At 40.5% G+C, this 17,739-nt stretch overlaps 1 protein-coding gene across 9 annotated transcripts in view; it reads right to left on the bottom strand.

The window, feature by feature from the left end:
• The window catches only part of DENND2B (DENN domain containing 2B), a 154,753-nt gene that overhangs the window by 46,105 nt on the left and 90,909 nt on the right, over positions 1 to 17,739 (bottom strand). For 7 of the 9 annotated variants that reach the window (XM_090140471.1, XM_031613963.2, XM_090140472.1 and 4 more), the window contains 3 exons: positions 14,948 to 16,159; positions 11,728 to 11,864; positions 983 to 1,131 (listed from right to left, as the gene is read on the bottom strand). In XM_090140471.1, coding sequence (XP_089996597.1) covers positions 983 to 1,131; positions 11,728 to 11,864; positions 14,948 to 16,159 — 1,498 coding nt within the window. The remainder of the gene's footprint in view (positions 1 to 982; positions 1,132 to 11,727; positions 11,865 to 14,947; positions 16,160 to 17,739) is intronic. The other 2 variants (XM_031613965.2, XM_090140476.1) reach the window with 1 other exon arrangement.

Raw genomic sequence — 17,739 nt, 5'->3', positions numbered from 1 at the left:
TGATGGGCCAGGCGTATGCTAAGAATCTTGGTAATACTTTTATCTCTAGGACTGTGGTGCCCATGTGTACCCAAATATAGCAAAAGAAAATATATTTTGTTTTGTTCTAGGTCAGTTTACATGACAAAATAGTAGACTCTTGTGACCTTTCATTAAAATGCAAATTTTCTGTTGATTCAGTGCAAAACAAAGTTCCTTTCAAAGAGGTTTCAAATCTCAAAATTAACATAAATTTATATTTTTCCTTATGAACACAACGATCCCATAAACAGTAAAGCAACCTGGCTTTTCATAGCTTTCACAGAAAACACACTGCTTTGGAAAATTCACCACAAAACAGAAAGTCTGCAGGTGTTTTACTTTATGCTGCCAACATGGCTTATACAGCTTTGTTAAATGCAGACACTCTGGTTTTTCTGATTATGGTATTATTCATTTCTTCACTGGGAGGGGGAGTAAAGGGGTATACTTTGCCTTCTCCATCTTACAAGAAACATTGTGTGAAACATACAATGCCACATTACATACTTCATATTAACATGTCACAACAGGCCACGTGTAACAATACATGGGAAAGATTAAGATGCTGACCTCTCCCTCCCATCCTGCTAAAAACCCCACAGCAAACGTTGAAGTAGTTCACAAAGAGGCGCAACCTACACAAAAGATTTAGGGCCAGATTCAGCTCCTCAAACAGCTGGCAGAGGGTTCTGCTTAAACTCATCTGGCCATAGCTCGTCAGGACTACTCCAAACAGCAACCAGCTTCTTCAGTGCAGCACTGAGACTCGCGATTGCAGCTGCCAAGAGCACTCGCAGCAACAATTTATGGATTTCATTGCACTCGTTTTCCAGATACTCTTTTTCATTCAGTACAGCTGCTCTTCCTCCTATGCCACGATTGATTCTCTTGCAACAGCTTTAAACAAGCTTTCAAGTGCAGAAAGAAATGTGCCCTCACGCCCTGTGACGCCGTGCATTACCTGGGGAGGTGATGTGTATTTCCTGTCCTGCGAAGTCCACATCCTGTGCAAAGAATCTAGGGAGTTCTCGGAGAGCTGATGGGATTTTCGGCCCGCGTGACGGCCTTTCAGCTCCACATCCTCATACGGGTTTTCCTTGGATGACTCTCCTTCACGTTTTTTGGTGTTTTTTTTTTTTTAGAAAAAGAAAAGAAAAACAGAAAGGAATGTAAATTAAAAAAAAAAAAAAAAAAGTCATGTGAACCAAGTGAAAAACTTTTAGAAAAGCTGCTCAGCTTTCAGCATGACTCATCCCTCTCGCTGCAGCTGGAAGTATTTGGAGGAAAACTTGGCTATGAAGACAACTTTTTTTTTTTTAACTTTTTTTTTTTTTTAATAAAATGCAAAGATTTCACAAGATGTGCTTCTGAGCATCTGCAGCTGTTCAAAATTTATTGATATATAAAAACTAAGGCACATAACTATGTTAAAGTATATCGGTAGATTTTACAAATCTATTGCAGCCACTCACAGGGTGAAAAGAACAGCAGTAAATAACTGTTCTCAACATACCACCCTTACACGTGATAAGACAACTTTTATTTGATGCTACTTTCACTTTTCTCCCTGCCCAGGGAGCAGGCAGAGAAAGAATAAGCACGTTAGCTCAGCAGTGTCAAGAGAGAAGGTTGGAAGATGTAGAAGATACAGAAGATTGGAAAATGAAGAAGATGAGAGAAGAATTTCTGCACCAACCATGCTGCATCCTCAAAGTGTTGTTTAAAATACATCATGCCTTCTAGCTAAGCAGCCATTCGTTTCAACTAATGTGAAATTAGTATCTCCTGGAGGAGCATTCATTCCACCAGTAAAACAGAGCTGTTTGATCAGTTAACCACTAAAAGTGAGACAAATAAGAAATAAATTGAAAAGCATACTGCAATCTGTCTTTTCAGCCTTTGAAAACCAGAAACAACATTTATAGGATGGATTTAAGGGAGATCCAAGACTCTTCAGCAGCCATTTCCATCTAAGGATCGGTAGAGCAAGTCATCATCTTTGCAGGAATTCTGAACTCAGTAAACCAAACTCTCACCAAACTAAGAAGCACAAAGTTGAATGAACACCACCAATAAAATGAAAGTTTTGCATCCCCTTCTTTAGACAGTACATAACCAGCAACTGGCATAGAACTTCAGGCTTTTCAAACACAGAGCCCTTCCAGTTTTCGTACCACCTTACCTAGAAAATCATCCCAATAAAATCATCTGCTCAAATTCAGATCTTGAATGTGCAGAAATGTGAAACATGCAGGAACTTCAAAGATTCTGGACAAGCTGGTTTTTGTAGTTTTATCTGAAGATGACTATAGAACTCCTGCATTTAATAGAATTTATATCACAATTCAAACAATTACGTATAAGCTTTAGAAGAAATCCAGGCTTTACTGCATACTGTATTAATCAAGAATTGAGGACAGAAAATTACAGTATAGCTTACATTTCACACTGTTCCAGAAAATATTACCACTTCTACAGAGGTGACAGCCAAGGTACAGTTATTTTCAGTGAGAGCAAGGTTCGTATTAATGTCCTCTTCTTTTCACTATCAGTTTCTTTTTTCTAGACAGAATATCGTATTTCCTGGTTGCACACAGGAAAACAAAACCAGTTTGTGCCTTCTACTTTACTGAACTACAGGGCTGCTTGATTCATCAATTACAATGATAAGAGCTTTCACTTAGCAAGTTCACACATTCACGTGTTACAAGTAAAATACAGTTTTGCTTCAGCAGTGCATCATACTAAGATTTCTAGTCAAACATAAGGAAAGACTGAATGCTTTAGCATTGTTTTAATTAGAGGCCTGAATGACTGCTGCTCTTGAAGAATGTTTGAGTTGGCAGTCACAACCTATTATTTCATCCAGAGGGAATCTGATTCTAGAGGCTGCACTATCAATAGTCTGTCCACATGCTGCGTGGAAAGAATGTCTTCAGGTGCATGAGGTATGCAAAAGAAAGACCTTTTGATGAACAAAATGAACAGAACAAATCTGAAGCAATAAATACTCTTGAAAACAATTTAAAGCCATGTATATCCTTACAGGGCTTTGGAACAGATTAACTCCTGCAGAAAGAAAAACAAATAGATATTGCACAGTAATTGTTACTTGTAAATGCTGCAGTTCAAGATACGATAATCACAGCAAGAGTCAACTTTGCAAAGTGCTTTTACTTACTCACAGCTAAATGGATTGCACTAGCATAATAAAATTTCTCGTAAGCCCAAGTCAAGTATAGGTCAAGCAAGAATTTTAGAATGGATTAGCAGATTTCAAAATACTCAGCTACATTAGGCAGTGATTAAACATATGCTTCCTTGAGAAAACAAATCTTATTGCGTTAGTCTGCTTATTATCCAAACTCCCAAGAAGAAACAAGTTCATTAGCTAAAAAGAAATATTTTCTAAAACATAAAGCAGTTTATAAGTTTATGCTGATTCTCCTTCCAAGACATCACGGAAAGCAGAACTGTCTGAACCCAGCTAAACTCAGCAATACTAATAGTGATATAAAATATTAAGTTTAGAAACAGACCAAGAGAAGTCTTGGATGAGAGCAGAGGGAGGAGTAAGAAACCAAGAGCAGAGGCTGCTTTTCTGACTCAGATCCTCTACCAGAAGAATGCTCAGGCCAAATTCCTCTTCAGTGTAACGTGGAGGTCAGTGGAGACACGACAGAGATCTTAACTCTTTCCCTATAGCCCTTCTGATTTTCTTCAGAAGTTTGGTTTGCTATTCAATAACACTTATATTTTATTGTTCTCATTTACTTAAAAATAAAATTATCTCTGTTGGTTTTTTTGTTTGTTTTTTGTGTTTTTTTTTCTTTTTCTTTTTTTTAATGATGTCTTCAGATTAAATTTGCCTCATCTATTTTTATTTTTTTTATCAAAAAAAAAAAAAAAGAATAGCCTCTTTCTCCATGAAATCTCTGGTGTTGAAACAGCTTGATCAAGCTCAACCCCATCCAAGTACACAATTACACCCCTCCATAGGCATGAAGGCCTGGGGACAGGTGACCAGCAGGTCTGGGTCCCACACCAGAGGAATGGCAGTGGTGGCAGCTGCTGCTGCAACATGAAAATGAGGAAGGCTTCCATATAGCTGAGTTGGTTCCAGAAATTTGCAGCTTTGATCACTGCATTTCTCCTCCACACCATCACTTCTCTAATCCCAGAGACCAAGGCAAGGAATGTTTACAGTCTGCATGTTGTAGTGGTTTTGCATTCATTTGGATTTGCTGTAAAAGGAAAACACATTTATAATGAAAGAGTAAAGTAATGTTCTTGTTTCTTCCATATGGATGTCTCTATTGAATGCCAAAAAGAGAGAGACTGCACACTATAGGGCCACTGTTGTCCTAATGAGGCTGATCAAAGTGCTGCACAAGAAAAGAGAAGACAAACTCTGACTTCAAAGAAAGCTGAATCAGACCCCCAGAACAAATATGGTCACATGGAATAGCAAACTTTTGGTAATTAATGTCTCTGATCACCAGCCCTGCTCCCAGATGAGTCTGATCAGTTCCTTCTACAGGCTTGTTTATTTCCTTTTTTTTTTTTCTTTTTTCCTTCAAGTTTCCCATTCTCTTAAATTCTATGTACCAAACTGCTGAGTAAACACAGGACATTTATCTACAAGACATTTATCTTCAGAAGGTCTCACAGGCAATTTAACAATTTGTCCGTAGGGGAAAAGGAAAAAAAACAGATGAAATAGCCAGGGACGTTTAGAGAAGCCATGAGGAATGCAATGCCTTGAACTTAAGCATCAAAGAGTTTCCTCTAGTGGTTGCAATTCCTCCATCCGTGACGCTCTGCAAGTCAGCCCCACCAAGTCCAGAGGCAGCACGCAGCGTTCCTCTGTTCAGCCCCTCAAATTGTTGCAAATGGGAAGCAGAGGCAGATTCAGCAAGCCTGCCTCATGCTGAGAAAGGAGAGAAAAGTAAGACCGAGGGGGAAAAGAACAACAGCAGACTCTTCTCTATAAATGGCAGAAATTTTCTTTCTAGACTGGAGAAACAAGTAGCGGTTATATAGCAATGGAAAAGGCTCATTAAATGGCCTTAAATGTTGTGCCTAAATTAGGAGCCAGTGCTCACACAGAGAAGATGCCATCTCCAGAGAACGATGCTGAAAGCCCAAGCTACATGTGGCCAAGGTAGGTGGTGTCAGCACCTCGCAAATGACAAAGTGTCCATTTCCTATATTCTAGAGCTTGCGCACAAAATATAGTGCAACTAATTTATTTTACATTATAAAGAACATGGAGATCAAAGCTTCAGTTGCCTTTGCAGGGAATATTTGGGAACAAACACCACACCCCTCAAGAGGCAAGGAGTAAGAAGCAGTGGCAATACCTGGGCAGGAAAAGGGAGCCAGATAGGTGGAACTCAGACTAAGTAACACTCGAGAACTTGTACCCAAGCAAGCCATCTGACATAGGTAATAGCAAGGGAGCCATACGCTGTGCAGTCTTACAGGTCTCCAGCATCTCTGGGGCACCTAAGTCCAAAGAACTGCACAAGGCTTCTCACTCTTCTATGTATGCACTACTTATTCATTTTATTCATAAAATTACGTGCACACCAAATCACACAACCAGTGCTGGGGGAGCACTCATCCATCAGGATGTTTATGATCGTGTTCAGATCAAATGGATGAAAACCACAAAATCCCCATGCTTTCATAAAATATCTGAGCTTAGATCTTTAAGACACAGATGAGCTCTTTCAACATCAGAGAAGCTGCAACTGTGCATCTCAGCTAAGGAATTTACCCCAGGAATCTGTTGAAAGGGGAACTATTTCAATGTCAAATTACAGCTGAGACACATAATAGTGGCTTTGAAAAGCTCTTTCTAAACAGCACTGGGTTACAAACAACTACCTGCTTCAAGTCCTGTCACCCGGTGCATCAGATTAGTACTGTGTTCTCAGAAAAGTAGTAGAGCATCTGCAACACGTCAGATGATGAATCTAAAATGTGATCAGCCTTTTGAGCCCTGGGCAATGGAGATTTTATCACTGTTTTCTAAGCTTGTCCAATTTTGCTTTGCCAGGCAATAAATAGAAGAAAGACTGCAGAGACTTTCAGCTCTCTGCTCTCTCTACAGGAACTGTAAGAGCTTCCATTTGTAACCATAAGCAAGAACTAGCTGCAGAAGTAGTTTATCTTATAAATGAATAAAAATATTCTCCAAAAATTTCACCCATTTAGCACTGTGTCCAAAATTACATGAATGAAAGCAACCAATGAGCAACTGTTAGCACAGTACAGCATCACCATGCAAAAAGGGCTTGCACTTCAAAGTGGTTGAACTCCGTTGACTTCAGTGCAGTCTCTCTATGAATTCAAATTAGGGTATGGGAGAACATCATCACAATCATTTTACTCTCCATTTCACTGCTGCACTGTGCAATGTGCACAGTAACTGTCTAGAAAACCACAATATAAAGCTCACAGAGAATCCAAAAGAAGCCGCAAGGGTGATATAGCAGTGAAACAAATTCCACAGAAAACTAGGAATCTAAACGAATCATAACATGATGATTAAAAATAACACGTATCCCAGTGTGGCATACAACAAACAGCCTAATCATCAGCAGGATGAGACAGCTAGAGTATTTGGCCCTTCTCTGACAGGCCTATATGGAAACTGTGTCATTTAATGCACTTTGGCTGCCATTACCCTACATTAAAATTACCACAATTGAACTGTTGAAAAATCTCACATGATTTTTAGACTTTGAAAGGCAAGTGAGGGTCGTGGAAGAAAACAGAAAATCACGTTTCTCTGGTCACAGCCTGCACCATCAATCATAGCTCTTTTACTAACAGATTATCTCAAGAACTATTGCTAAGGGTCTGATGAAAAGCTCAGAGTGCCTTGGAGATGACTAGCACAGTTGGCAGAGGTGCAATCTCTCCAAGTTTGCTTCAGCTTCACAGCAGCCCAGCAAATCCAGTTTCTCCCAGATTCATACAACTATTCCGATGTGAGATGATTATATGATAGAAAACAATGTGGTATTATAATATGACAAACAATAATGTGGCATGTGATGATGGGATTTTACTGGAAAAATGAAGAGCCCCAGCTCACTAACCCTCTTCCACGTTTACGGGAAGAACTTTGCAAAATATTCTAATTTGAAAGCAATGTGAAGCTGAAACGTCTTCCAGCTGGACCTCAGTCATCATCTCTGCAGCTTTTGGCACGCTTAATGGAGTATTCAGTAAAACAGCTAAATCATCCCATTTGTTACATGACATGTACCATGTCCAATTTACATCAGAATTCAAAACAGCTAATCTGTTCAGGAGAGATGTGGTGCCCTATCACAATGTTTTGAGAACTGGACTCCACAGGGAAGGAAGATTAAGCCACCAGCTTTCCCTCCCCTCCACACTCAGGATCCTACTTGAAGAGCCAGACCTGCTTTTTTTTTAACTAACTCACCTGGGTTAGGCTGCCCTGATGCTGTATGTAATAATACTGATTTGAGATATATTGTTCCATTTCCTCTCTTATGTGGTCTGACACATTGTAAAGTCGTGACAAATCCAGCTCCGTGCATTCTCATCTCTCTGGAAGACTGTACTTACTCATGTACAACAATCACCTGTGCTCCACTCATTTCAAGGAGAGCTGGAAACATCAAAATAACATTTTGCTTCCTGAGTGATAAACTGAAACTTGAATACAAGACTATGGGGGATATAAGTAACTCTCCCTCATAAAAAAGGAGGGCTTTATAATGATTTGTTTATCACCCAACTCTGACTATGAGAAAGGCCCATGCTAACCTAGAGCTAGCTGTCTTATGGTAGTGCAGAAGTAAACAAGAAACTCATTCTGCCCAAACTGAGATGAGATGCTTAGATGGACAATAGAGAAAAACAGTTTTGTATGACCACATGGTTTTACTTTTCAGTCACCTTTGGCATCAGTTGTAACAAGGTTTCATAATATATTTCCAGAATCACAGTGATTAAGTTGCTATCCCATCTCTAACTCATCTTAAGATGCAAAAAAAAACTTTTCAAGAGAAACACCCAGTTGTTGGAAGAGCTAAGAATTACCAAAAGGTGACATTGAACAGGTCCAGAGAGCAGGAGGGTGCACAACAAACCCTCCCCAGCAGGTCCAGCTGCCCCTCAGGCCACGGGCTGTAGGAAGCTCCCATCAGGAGCCCACCAGAAAGATCCCACTTGGAAACTCATCCTGGTTGCAGAGATAGCAATAGGCTGGGTGCATTGCTTAACTTTCTAGATTGCTTTGAGCTTTCACAATAGACACAGCAGCTGTCCGCAGCTCCTTCAACTGCCTCATTTCTTCTGTTTTTCTCCTTTTCTCATTTTCCTCCCTTTGCAGAAGGCCAGATTTCCCACACAATTTAACTATCACCTTTTATTTAAAGCCAATCTGAAATAATTTAACTCAGATAACTGAGAACTTCACAGGTTCCAGAAAAACTTTCTGACTGGCTTCTCAATAAACAAATACAAACATAGGTGGGCCTGAATCCAAGCTGTCTCTAAGCATTTCTGTGCTGGGAAGAAGACTTCATTCCCATCAAGAACATGTAATGACTGTCTTACTCTCTCCTCCATGGAGCACTGATAAACCTGTGTGGAGACAGGGAGATACAAGAAGAAGGTGGAGGAGATTTCAAGACAAATTTTCAAGCTGGCCTCTGTCATAATGAACAATATCAAACCCCAGACACAAAGGCATGTGATCTTTCAGAATCAGAACTCTACAGCCAAGTCTCTACAGACTTTGGATTCCCAGGGAATCTCCTGCCAAGGAAACACCAACACTTCTTCAGGGCAGGAGCAGACATTTATGCTCCTCGTCTTAAGAAGCTGATGAAGAAAAATGAACTGAAAGACTGATTTAAAGAAAATTTCCACCTGTTCTACTCTGTCCCTCACTCTAAAAAGTTAAAAACACAGTAACAGTTCTTGCCCTGCCACAGCAGATTTCTTTCTCTCTATTTAATTTCAAAATTGTGAAAGCAACTTCTCTTACAAACACAAATGATAATTTACATGGTTTTATTAGATTTTCTTAAGACAAAGATGCTACCGTTTCCTTAACGTTGCTTTCACTTTACTCTCATCTTTCCTGGTGACAATAACAAGTGCTTTCTTCTTGATGTCAGGTGAAAAACACCACGGAGACAGCACAGATGAAATAACAGTATTTAAATATCTCAACTGTATTTAGGGGAACAGACTGGAATACTGAAACCATATGGCACATATGACAGGAAATACTGTTGTCCATAAACACAGCAGAAGCAACCGTCTCAGACATCTCTTAATACTATGATAGTTTCTTAAATTTGCACAAAACCAAGCATGGTTTCCCCGACTGGATTCATAAAGCCACATCAATTTTGGTCTTATTAAAGACTCACTCGAAACCACAAGAAGCAAAACAATGTTAAGTTTACTATGACTGCCACATTCCTGTGAATGCTAGTACAGAAGATGAATGAAGTCCACATGGCTCTTTGCACAAGGAATACAGCTCTGTTTAATATTAGGAATAAGTGCCCCTTTATAAACGTGATTTTTGTTTGTAATAGAATGGATCATTATGTTTCAGTCCAGAATCTGTCCTGAAATGAATGTGCAGATATTTCATTATTCAAATGTACATTAATATTACATAGTTATACAAAGACTTTTTCATGATGCCACTGGACATCAAAGAATAATCACTTCTGGTTTAAAGTACCTAAAGTTGTTTGGTTGTTTTTTTTTGGCACAAAAAAGTCAGTTCTCTAAATAATGTAAATTAGCCACAACAGTTCATCAGTGTTCTCATCAGTAAAGAAGGAAACAATGATGCTGTTTGAGCTACCTATAAGCATTTAGGGAAAGTAAGATACCCACAGAATCATGGAATGACCTGAGTTGAAAAGGACCACAATGATCATCTAGTTTCAACTCCTCTGCAGGGTCATCAACCAGAGACCAGGCTGCCCAGAGCCACATCCAGCCTGGCTTGAATGCCTTCATGGATGAGGCATCAACCTCATTCAACCAAAAACCTTAGTTATAGACAGAAAAAAAAAAAGAAAAAAAAAAAACAACCAAACTCCACCACTTCTTGGGCAACACTTTGCAAAGAAAATCGAACACAGGAGTGACAGAACTATTTCTAGCTTTGAAGCAGATGTAAATTTATACAATAAGCTCACTCGTACAGGCACCTGGTCTGCATGACATGAAAGTGGTACTTCGAGATCGAGGTCTAGCACTACTGGTATAAATTATGCGGATGTGATACAGAAAACTATGATAGTTTCTATAAGGCTGGAGATCAAACTACTTCGGCTTGTCTTTAATCAAGCTTGACAGCTTATAAGAATTATAATGACCTGGTATTCCTCCCATACTACCTGTATTGAGTGAAGTGATTTGGAATAAGACTGTTAAAGATCAGTACAAAACAGTGAAGATCTGTGTATATCCACAGATGAGAAATTTTGCATTCTTTTCCTACTGCCAAAGTACCCAAGTTATAATCTGCAGAGAGCAAGCTTATAGTTACCATGAGCTGGAAGAGACCACTGTGATTTTATTTTACTGAACTCAAGATTTCTTCTCATTTGAAGAAAGATGCTTACCAGAACAAAGTCCTGTTTTCACTTAGGCTAACAAAGCAGAGATAGAATTTATTCAGTAGGTCAAAGCCCCAGGCAAAAATCTGTGGTCACTGTCCCCTTGCTGTATCAACTGTCATGACCAAAAAGAGTTTTGTTCTATCATATCTGATTGCCTTTCAAACATTTTGTGCAGTATTAGATTGTCTCTGGGCCTCCTTTTTACTAGACTAAACAAGCCCAGCTTCCTCAGCCTGTCTTCAGGGGACATGTGTTGTAGGGCCCTAACTATCTTGGTACCCCTCCAGTTTTCAGTAAATAAGATTCACTGTTCAAAGGAAAATTAAGTATCCTTTGTATCGTTGCAATAGCACAGCACTGAAAGAGTTAAAAATAGTGCAGATATTCATCATTTGTGTGGAAAATCCATGCTCTGAAGGGCTGCCCAATTTTCGGTAATTATAACAACTTTTTTGATGTTAAAAGAATGTATGCACAGACCATACATTTCCTTCTAAGACCAAAAGAAACATGTTTTTCTGGTGAAGCTTAATCAAAACAGTGTTTTCATTGTGCATTCCTGATGGCTCTATAGCTGAAGGAAATTAATTTTTCTTTAACCAGCAGCTGGGACTGAAGGGAGACCAGGAATTGTGCTGTATACAACCATTTTGGGGTAGTCCTCCCAGAAGTCCTGAAAGGCTTAGGCTGACTACACAAGGCCTCTGAGGTTAATCTTGCTATTAGGTAGCTCTGTAAACTATCTATTTACATTTTTTATACCTCTCAATTCTTCATGACAAGGTTGTGGTAAAGAGAATGTGAATGCTTGTATCCTGAAAAGCATGGAACAAAGCTAACAAGCCTATTTCCAGTACCACTCAATGAAGTTTGAAAGGACCAAAACCTCCTGCATGCAGACAGAGAATTATGCTTGCTCTGATACACTGGAATCATTTCCCCTTCATTTAATCTCTCTTTACTCACTGCACTGAATGTTCTTGCACGAGGCACACGTTCAACAATGCATGCTCTGAACTCAGCAACGCGTGTGAATGCATGCATTGCAACAGCTTCTTACCTACAATGTCTTCATAGGCATTTTCTTCTAAAGTGCTCTTAGATCCAAATTTATGCTGGCTCTCAGTCCCATTTTCAGTGGGGGAGGAAGGGTACAATGACTGCAGACTTGACGCATCCTCAAACTCAAAGGATTTTCTGAAGTTTAAAACAAGAATTAATTAGTAACCAGAATGCAAAATGACACAAACTGTTATCTGAGCAATTAAGAAATGCATACAAACTGACTAAAAAGTAAATCGCACGTCATGCTTCGAGAGGACTTGTAGAGGACACTCAAGTCCTGTACTGACAGCAGTCTTCAGTATAACAAACTATGACACTTTTATGAGATTGGAAGTATTGTTATCCCCATTATACAGAGAAGGAGAAAATACGGAGAAAGTATGTGACATTTTTCAAAGGTTACAGAGTAAATCAGCCACACAGCCCTCAGATTATATGTTTTTTTGTCATTGCCAGAAGTCCCAGAAAAATGCAGCTCTCTCTCCTCAAGAAAAAGACATTTCTCTGGAAAGCTTTTCTCCACTGGTTGCCCTAGGAGATGTAAACCTTAGTTTGAAAACACTTTGTAGGCCTTGAAACTTCAGATAACTCCCCATGTAAAGGACAGTGTGAAAATGCCAAAGGCAGAGTCGAATGTTAAAAAAAGTCACCTAATTCCCTTGCACAGCCCGTGTCAAACACTGGAAACAAAGCACAAAGTATGGAGAAAATAAATGCTATCTGGGGTGGATGAGTAACCCTGGCTGATGCTTGGGTTCTGACGATTTGGGTTTTCTGGCAAAAAAAAAAAAAAAGAAAAAAAAAAGAAAAAAAAAAGCTAGAAGCAGCTGGCCCAGATGGGTTCCTGGAGGAAGAGAGTCCTGGACCCTCTTGCACAAATTTACTCCTCACACCATGGGTGAGAAGTCTGGCCCCATACCTGTAACTGGACTTAGGATAATAATGCACACTGCAGGAAGCTGGTGTTAAGACCTCTCTATTCCCTGGTTTGCACAACTCATGTTCTCTAAGACAATATCCACACCGAAGCTGGGAGGTACATGGTCTGCATTGCCAGCTCTACCAGAGCTAGTGTTCATCAATCTGATCGATTGATTTAGTGCTAAAGATGAAATGGACTGAAAAATGGGCTCACTGAAGGGTGTTGCTGTAAGGCTGTGCTGATTCCCATACTTTACTGTTACCCAACATAGATTAACATTAAATCATCCCACCACTTTTCTCCCACTTGTCAGTATCAGATCTCCAGCCTCCAGGGAACATTCATCTCACATGGATATTAAATGTGGAAGCTACCTGGGCACCAGCTCCTCAGAATATGAAGTGATTCTTTGCTATCAGGATAATAAGGATAATAAGACAGGCATTTTATTGTGAAGTTAAATCAACCACCAGAAAAGCTGCTTTCAACCAAATTATTAAGAGAATATATATCCATAGTCCCCTCTCATGACATTCCAGCTTGAGAAAACCACACATATGTTCCAAGGAAATGAATACCTACTCTGGAAAATGTCAAACTGATTTACAAGAATCAACAGATACACGATAGCACCACGAATTGTAAAGCCTCCACTCTTCTAATCACAACTTAAATTGATAAACTTTGCTTCTGCTTTGGACTCATGCCTATCAGCACCGTTCAGGACCAAGAATCCATTGCTGAACCATGTTGCTCCATTTTCTAATAAAATTACAGGAAGCTCAACCTACCGAGCAGCAGGCACAAGAACAAACTGCACCTCTTCCTGAATAAAGCTTTCAAAATTTCAGCTCAAAAATGAATTGCAACAAAATACTGTGATTCTTAGATGACCTGTGTGGCCCCAAATTCAGTGTGAGCGTGTTCTCAAAGACTGACTTTGTTAGCTTAGTCACAAGGTGATCCTGTGGCAAGAATAACCTCTCACGATCCATTCCTCCCTCCACTCACCACACAGACCAATTTTTACATACTGTTTTATGACTTGTCCCATAGCTTTCCAATAAAGACTATTATTCATACCTGAACATTGAAAAAGCATCGTTTGTCTTCCATACTTTGCATATGCTATGCTAAACAAAATGAGGTCAGTTTTATTTCACAGATTCTCATTAAAGCCTAGATTTATTTGATCTGAGATTATTGCCAGGACTCTAAGATAAGCACTACTAATCAAAGCTTGACTTCCCACATTTTACCCCTTCTCTTTCTCAAAGACAAAAAAAAAAAAAAAGAAAAAAAGCCACCAGCAGAACTGTCTGATCCACTTCAGAAACAGGTGTTTCTTTAAAGAAGAGAATCTGATTTTCTTTTCCTGCCCCGGAACACTCCAGGTCAGGTTGTGCTGACATCAACTTGTAATTAATTGAGACACCATCGAGCTCCAGATACAGAATTCCTAATGTTCCTTTGAAATGTTGTCTAGTAGCTACTTACAAAGCTCATCACTAGGTTTCAGCTGTACATTGTACACATTCACAGACAGCTGAACACGTTCAAAATGCAGTAGTTTGAATGTTTACCAATGATTCCTATAGTTTTCTAAACGGAGAGCAGAATGAGTTTCACCATTTCCAAAAAAACCAATGGGAATCATGTAATTAAAACAAGTCAAACTCCACAGGCTGCTGTGGAAACATTGCCATATACTCTGCTCATTATTAACTCAAGAATAATCTGTGCTAAAATATAGTTTTCTCAACATTAATCCTCTGCAGCTGCTGATAGTAACTTAGGAGAATATTTCTAAGCACTGAATTAAACAACATCACCACTATCACATAAAACTGACACCGCTGTTGTGATAGCAAGCTTTGGAAACACAAATCTGCTGCAGACATGTTTTGCAGTAAACAGACAGACAGAACTATAACAGATGAGTTACGGTCCCGCTACAAGGGGATAATGAAATTAAGCTCCATTAAAAATCTCATGTAAGGGCATTTGTGCCAAAATGATCTAAAGCCTTTTCCAGGGATTGAGGAACGCAGGTTGGAGAACTCCAAAACTGTGACTATGCAGGACTATTTCACCCACACATCCCATCCACGCAGCCCAGCATAAAACAAAAAACAAAAAACACACAATTCCTAGCATTTCTCAGGTCAAAAGCACTCTATCAGCGGGAGGATCTGACCTACCGTTACTAAAAATAAATAAATAAATTAATTAAATAAATGAACCACAGCCACTAATTTGAAGATCAAGCAGAAGACATTTCCTTGAGTTTTACCTATTCTGGGATTTTCTGTGAAAGCGTGACTCTTTCTTCTGCCGTCTGGTCACAGGGGGTGCAGGGGTGGACGGGAGGGGAGGAGGAGCAGCAGGCGTAGGAGATGGAGGTAGGCCATTGCTTGGTTTACTTTTGTGGTTTTTGTCTGCTTCGTACTCAAAGGTGCGTTTGGGTTTGGGGACAGGATTCACCAAGGCGTTTGCTGAGCTTTCAAGAAGCAGTTTAGGGTCAGCAGAGTTTGCTATAACTCCCTGCTTTGTCTTACTGCTTATCTCAGCCTCCGTAGGTGTTTCTGGTTCACTCCCCAAAATAACACTCCCTCCTTTGCTATTACTTAGGTTTTCACTCAGTCCCTCCACTGCACTCAGAGACTTTTTCCTCCCTTTATCAACGCTGTAACAACTGCTTGGTAACTGGGGGAGGCCCCTGCCAGGCTGCTCTTTTAGCGCTTGCTCGATCTTCTGTATCCTGTTGAGCACAGCAGAGGACTCTTTCCTCACATGGCCCTTGAGAAAAGTGGCAGAAGGAAGGTCACTCCTGCCTGGTCTCTTATCCACCCGATGACCGGAATCCCTGTCCAGCAGTTCCTCCTCCTCTGTTTCTGGATAAGAGCACTCAGAAAAAGTTCGGCTCATTCTTCTGAACCCTTTAAAATCAAACGTCTTGTCGCTGCAAGGAGAGGTCAGCACGCTAGGGCAGCTCTCACTGCCCGACCTCTCCCCAGCATCCCTCTTGTCCACACACGTGTTCATCCTGGGGGACGGCTCCCGACGACACTCCCATTCTGTGATCTTCTGCCTGATGTCCAGCACCTGGGAGCGGACGCTCGTCCGGCTGAGGGATAGGTTCCTCAGGTTCACAGCAGTGCCTAGGGACAGAGTGCTCCGGGCCAGAGGGTGGCTCCCTATTGCATCCCCATCCTGAGCCTCCTTCGGGCTCTCCTTTTGGTCCTCCGCCTTGAACACAGACAGCCTTTTATCCAAAGCTCCCACGCTGATGGCTTTGAGAGGGTGGCTGGGAGAGTCAGTGTCTGATGGGCTGGTAGAGGTGCTGTGCAGCACGGATGCGCGGCTGCTCCAGTCCTTGAGGCGCAGGCGGGAGCCCGAGGCCTTGGTGAGACGCGTGGCCTGGCAAGAGTCCTCGCTGTCACTGAGCGGGTAGGCTGGGCTTCTTGGCGGGGACAAAAGAGGCGGTGGAGAGACTGACTGACACCTAGAAGCAGAAAGAAATAAAACATCAAGTCCTTAGGGAAACTACAGCTATGTGCCAAGCTTCTTCTGGCTGCAGGCAAAGCAGGGGTTGTTCACACACCACAAAACTACCCCAAAGGCACCAGATACCGATCTGCCACAGAGTCTGGAAAGAGAGAAACAGTACTTAGCTGAAGTCAGTGACAAGCTGAGCATTCAGCACGTTCAAAGCCAGTTTTCTCACCTCTATTTGACCCCAACTTCTCCACGTTTCCTGAGTTTAAATACAACACAAATATTCTCACAGCAAACCATTGCCTTGAATGCATCTACCAACTCCAACAGGACAGATTTCTGGCCTCCCAGATTAAGGATTTCCTCTGCAAGAAAAGGAGATCATCAGGGAGAAGATTCCCACTGCAATAATTGTTAAGCCTGACCAACAAGAAGACGAGTTTACTCACTGGCTGCTTGGGTAAACCAGTTTCAAAAGCTGTCAGTTTTTGATTCATAATATCTGAAGCAAAGGATCCTTGTGGTCAGCAACAGCATTTTTGCCACAGCATTTCAAATCCCCAGTGTATACAGTAAATTAATAAGACTGGAAAAAAGAAGATATGTTTTGTCTTCGGTCTGATGTTGTTGCAAATGGATTAAGTCTTCCTTATCAAAGAGAACAGAAGTATCTCTATCAAAAGAGTATTACAGACTGAAAAACACAGACTAATCTTCCCACATTCCACACCGAAGAATATTAACTGTACAGAAAGGTCTCAGTGCTACCTTGGAAAAAACCCTCAGAAAAAATATTTGCAAGGATTTGCAAAATTAGCCATTGTTACTTGGGTGTTGTACATTGTTACAAAGACTTTAAAAACAAAAAAGACAAAAGGAAATTAAACAACTCATTAATCACCTGGCTCATCAGTGATGAGCCAGCAACAGAAAGCAATAAAAAACCAAAACCATGTCAAAAAAGGGGGATTTTTACTGCTCTTCCACAATGCATGCGTACAACCGCAGAAGAAATAATCATGGCTCCTTTGACAGTTTGGCCTAGAAGCCTCTCTGTTTCAAGAAGCAAAGAAAAAAAGGAAGGATTCCTGTGCACTGACTTGCATACACAGCCAAATTTGTGTTCTACAAAGACCATGAACATCAAGTTAAGTTTCTGTTGTTTTGGGGTTCTTTGCACATTTGCTTTTTATAAAATATCTTGTACGCATAAAATCCAAGTGGAAGAATTTTTTTTTTTTTTTTTTTTTTTTGACCAAAAGAAGCCACAGGAGCAAATATCAGCTGTAGCAAAGGAAAAAAAGGCACAGAAGATCTCTGCTGCTAGGTGCTTTTCCCCCAGCAGCCGGTAGAAACCCACAGACATGGGTGCCAACCACTATGCATGAATGTAATGGTCCGGAGCAGCGATGTAATTCCTGAGAAACATACTTTGAGTTGGGATATTTTCTTCTCCTTGAAAAACATAGCCCCAAACCAAATCATTAGGTTTCATCCCAGTTTCTTATAGTTGGTGATATTTTGCAACCGAAGTTCAGAAGTATCGGAGAAAAAGGAAAGTTCTGGTCAGAAAAAGACAACTATGAA

The sequence above is a fragment of the Phasianus colchicus genome, chromosome 5 (assembly GCF_987193195.1).
Source record: "Phasianus colchicus chromosome 5, bPhaCol1.hap1.1, whole genome shotgun sequence".
In the NCBI taxonomy this organism is placed as follows: Eukaryota; Metazoa; Chordata; class Aves; order Galliformes; family Phasianidae; genus Phasianus; species Phasianus colchicus.
This window is presented reverse-complemented; position numbering and strand designations above follow the sequence as displayed.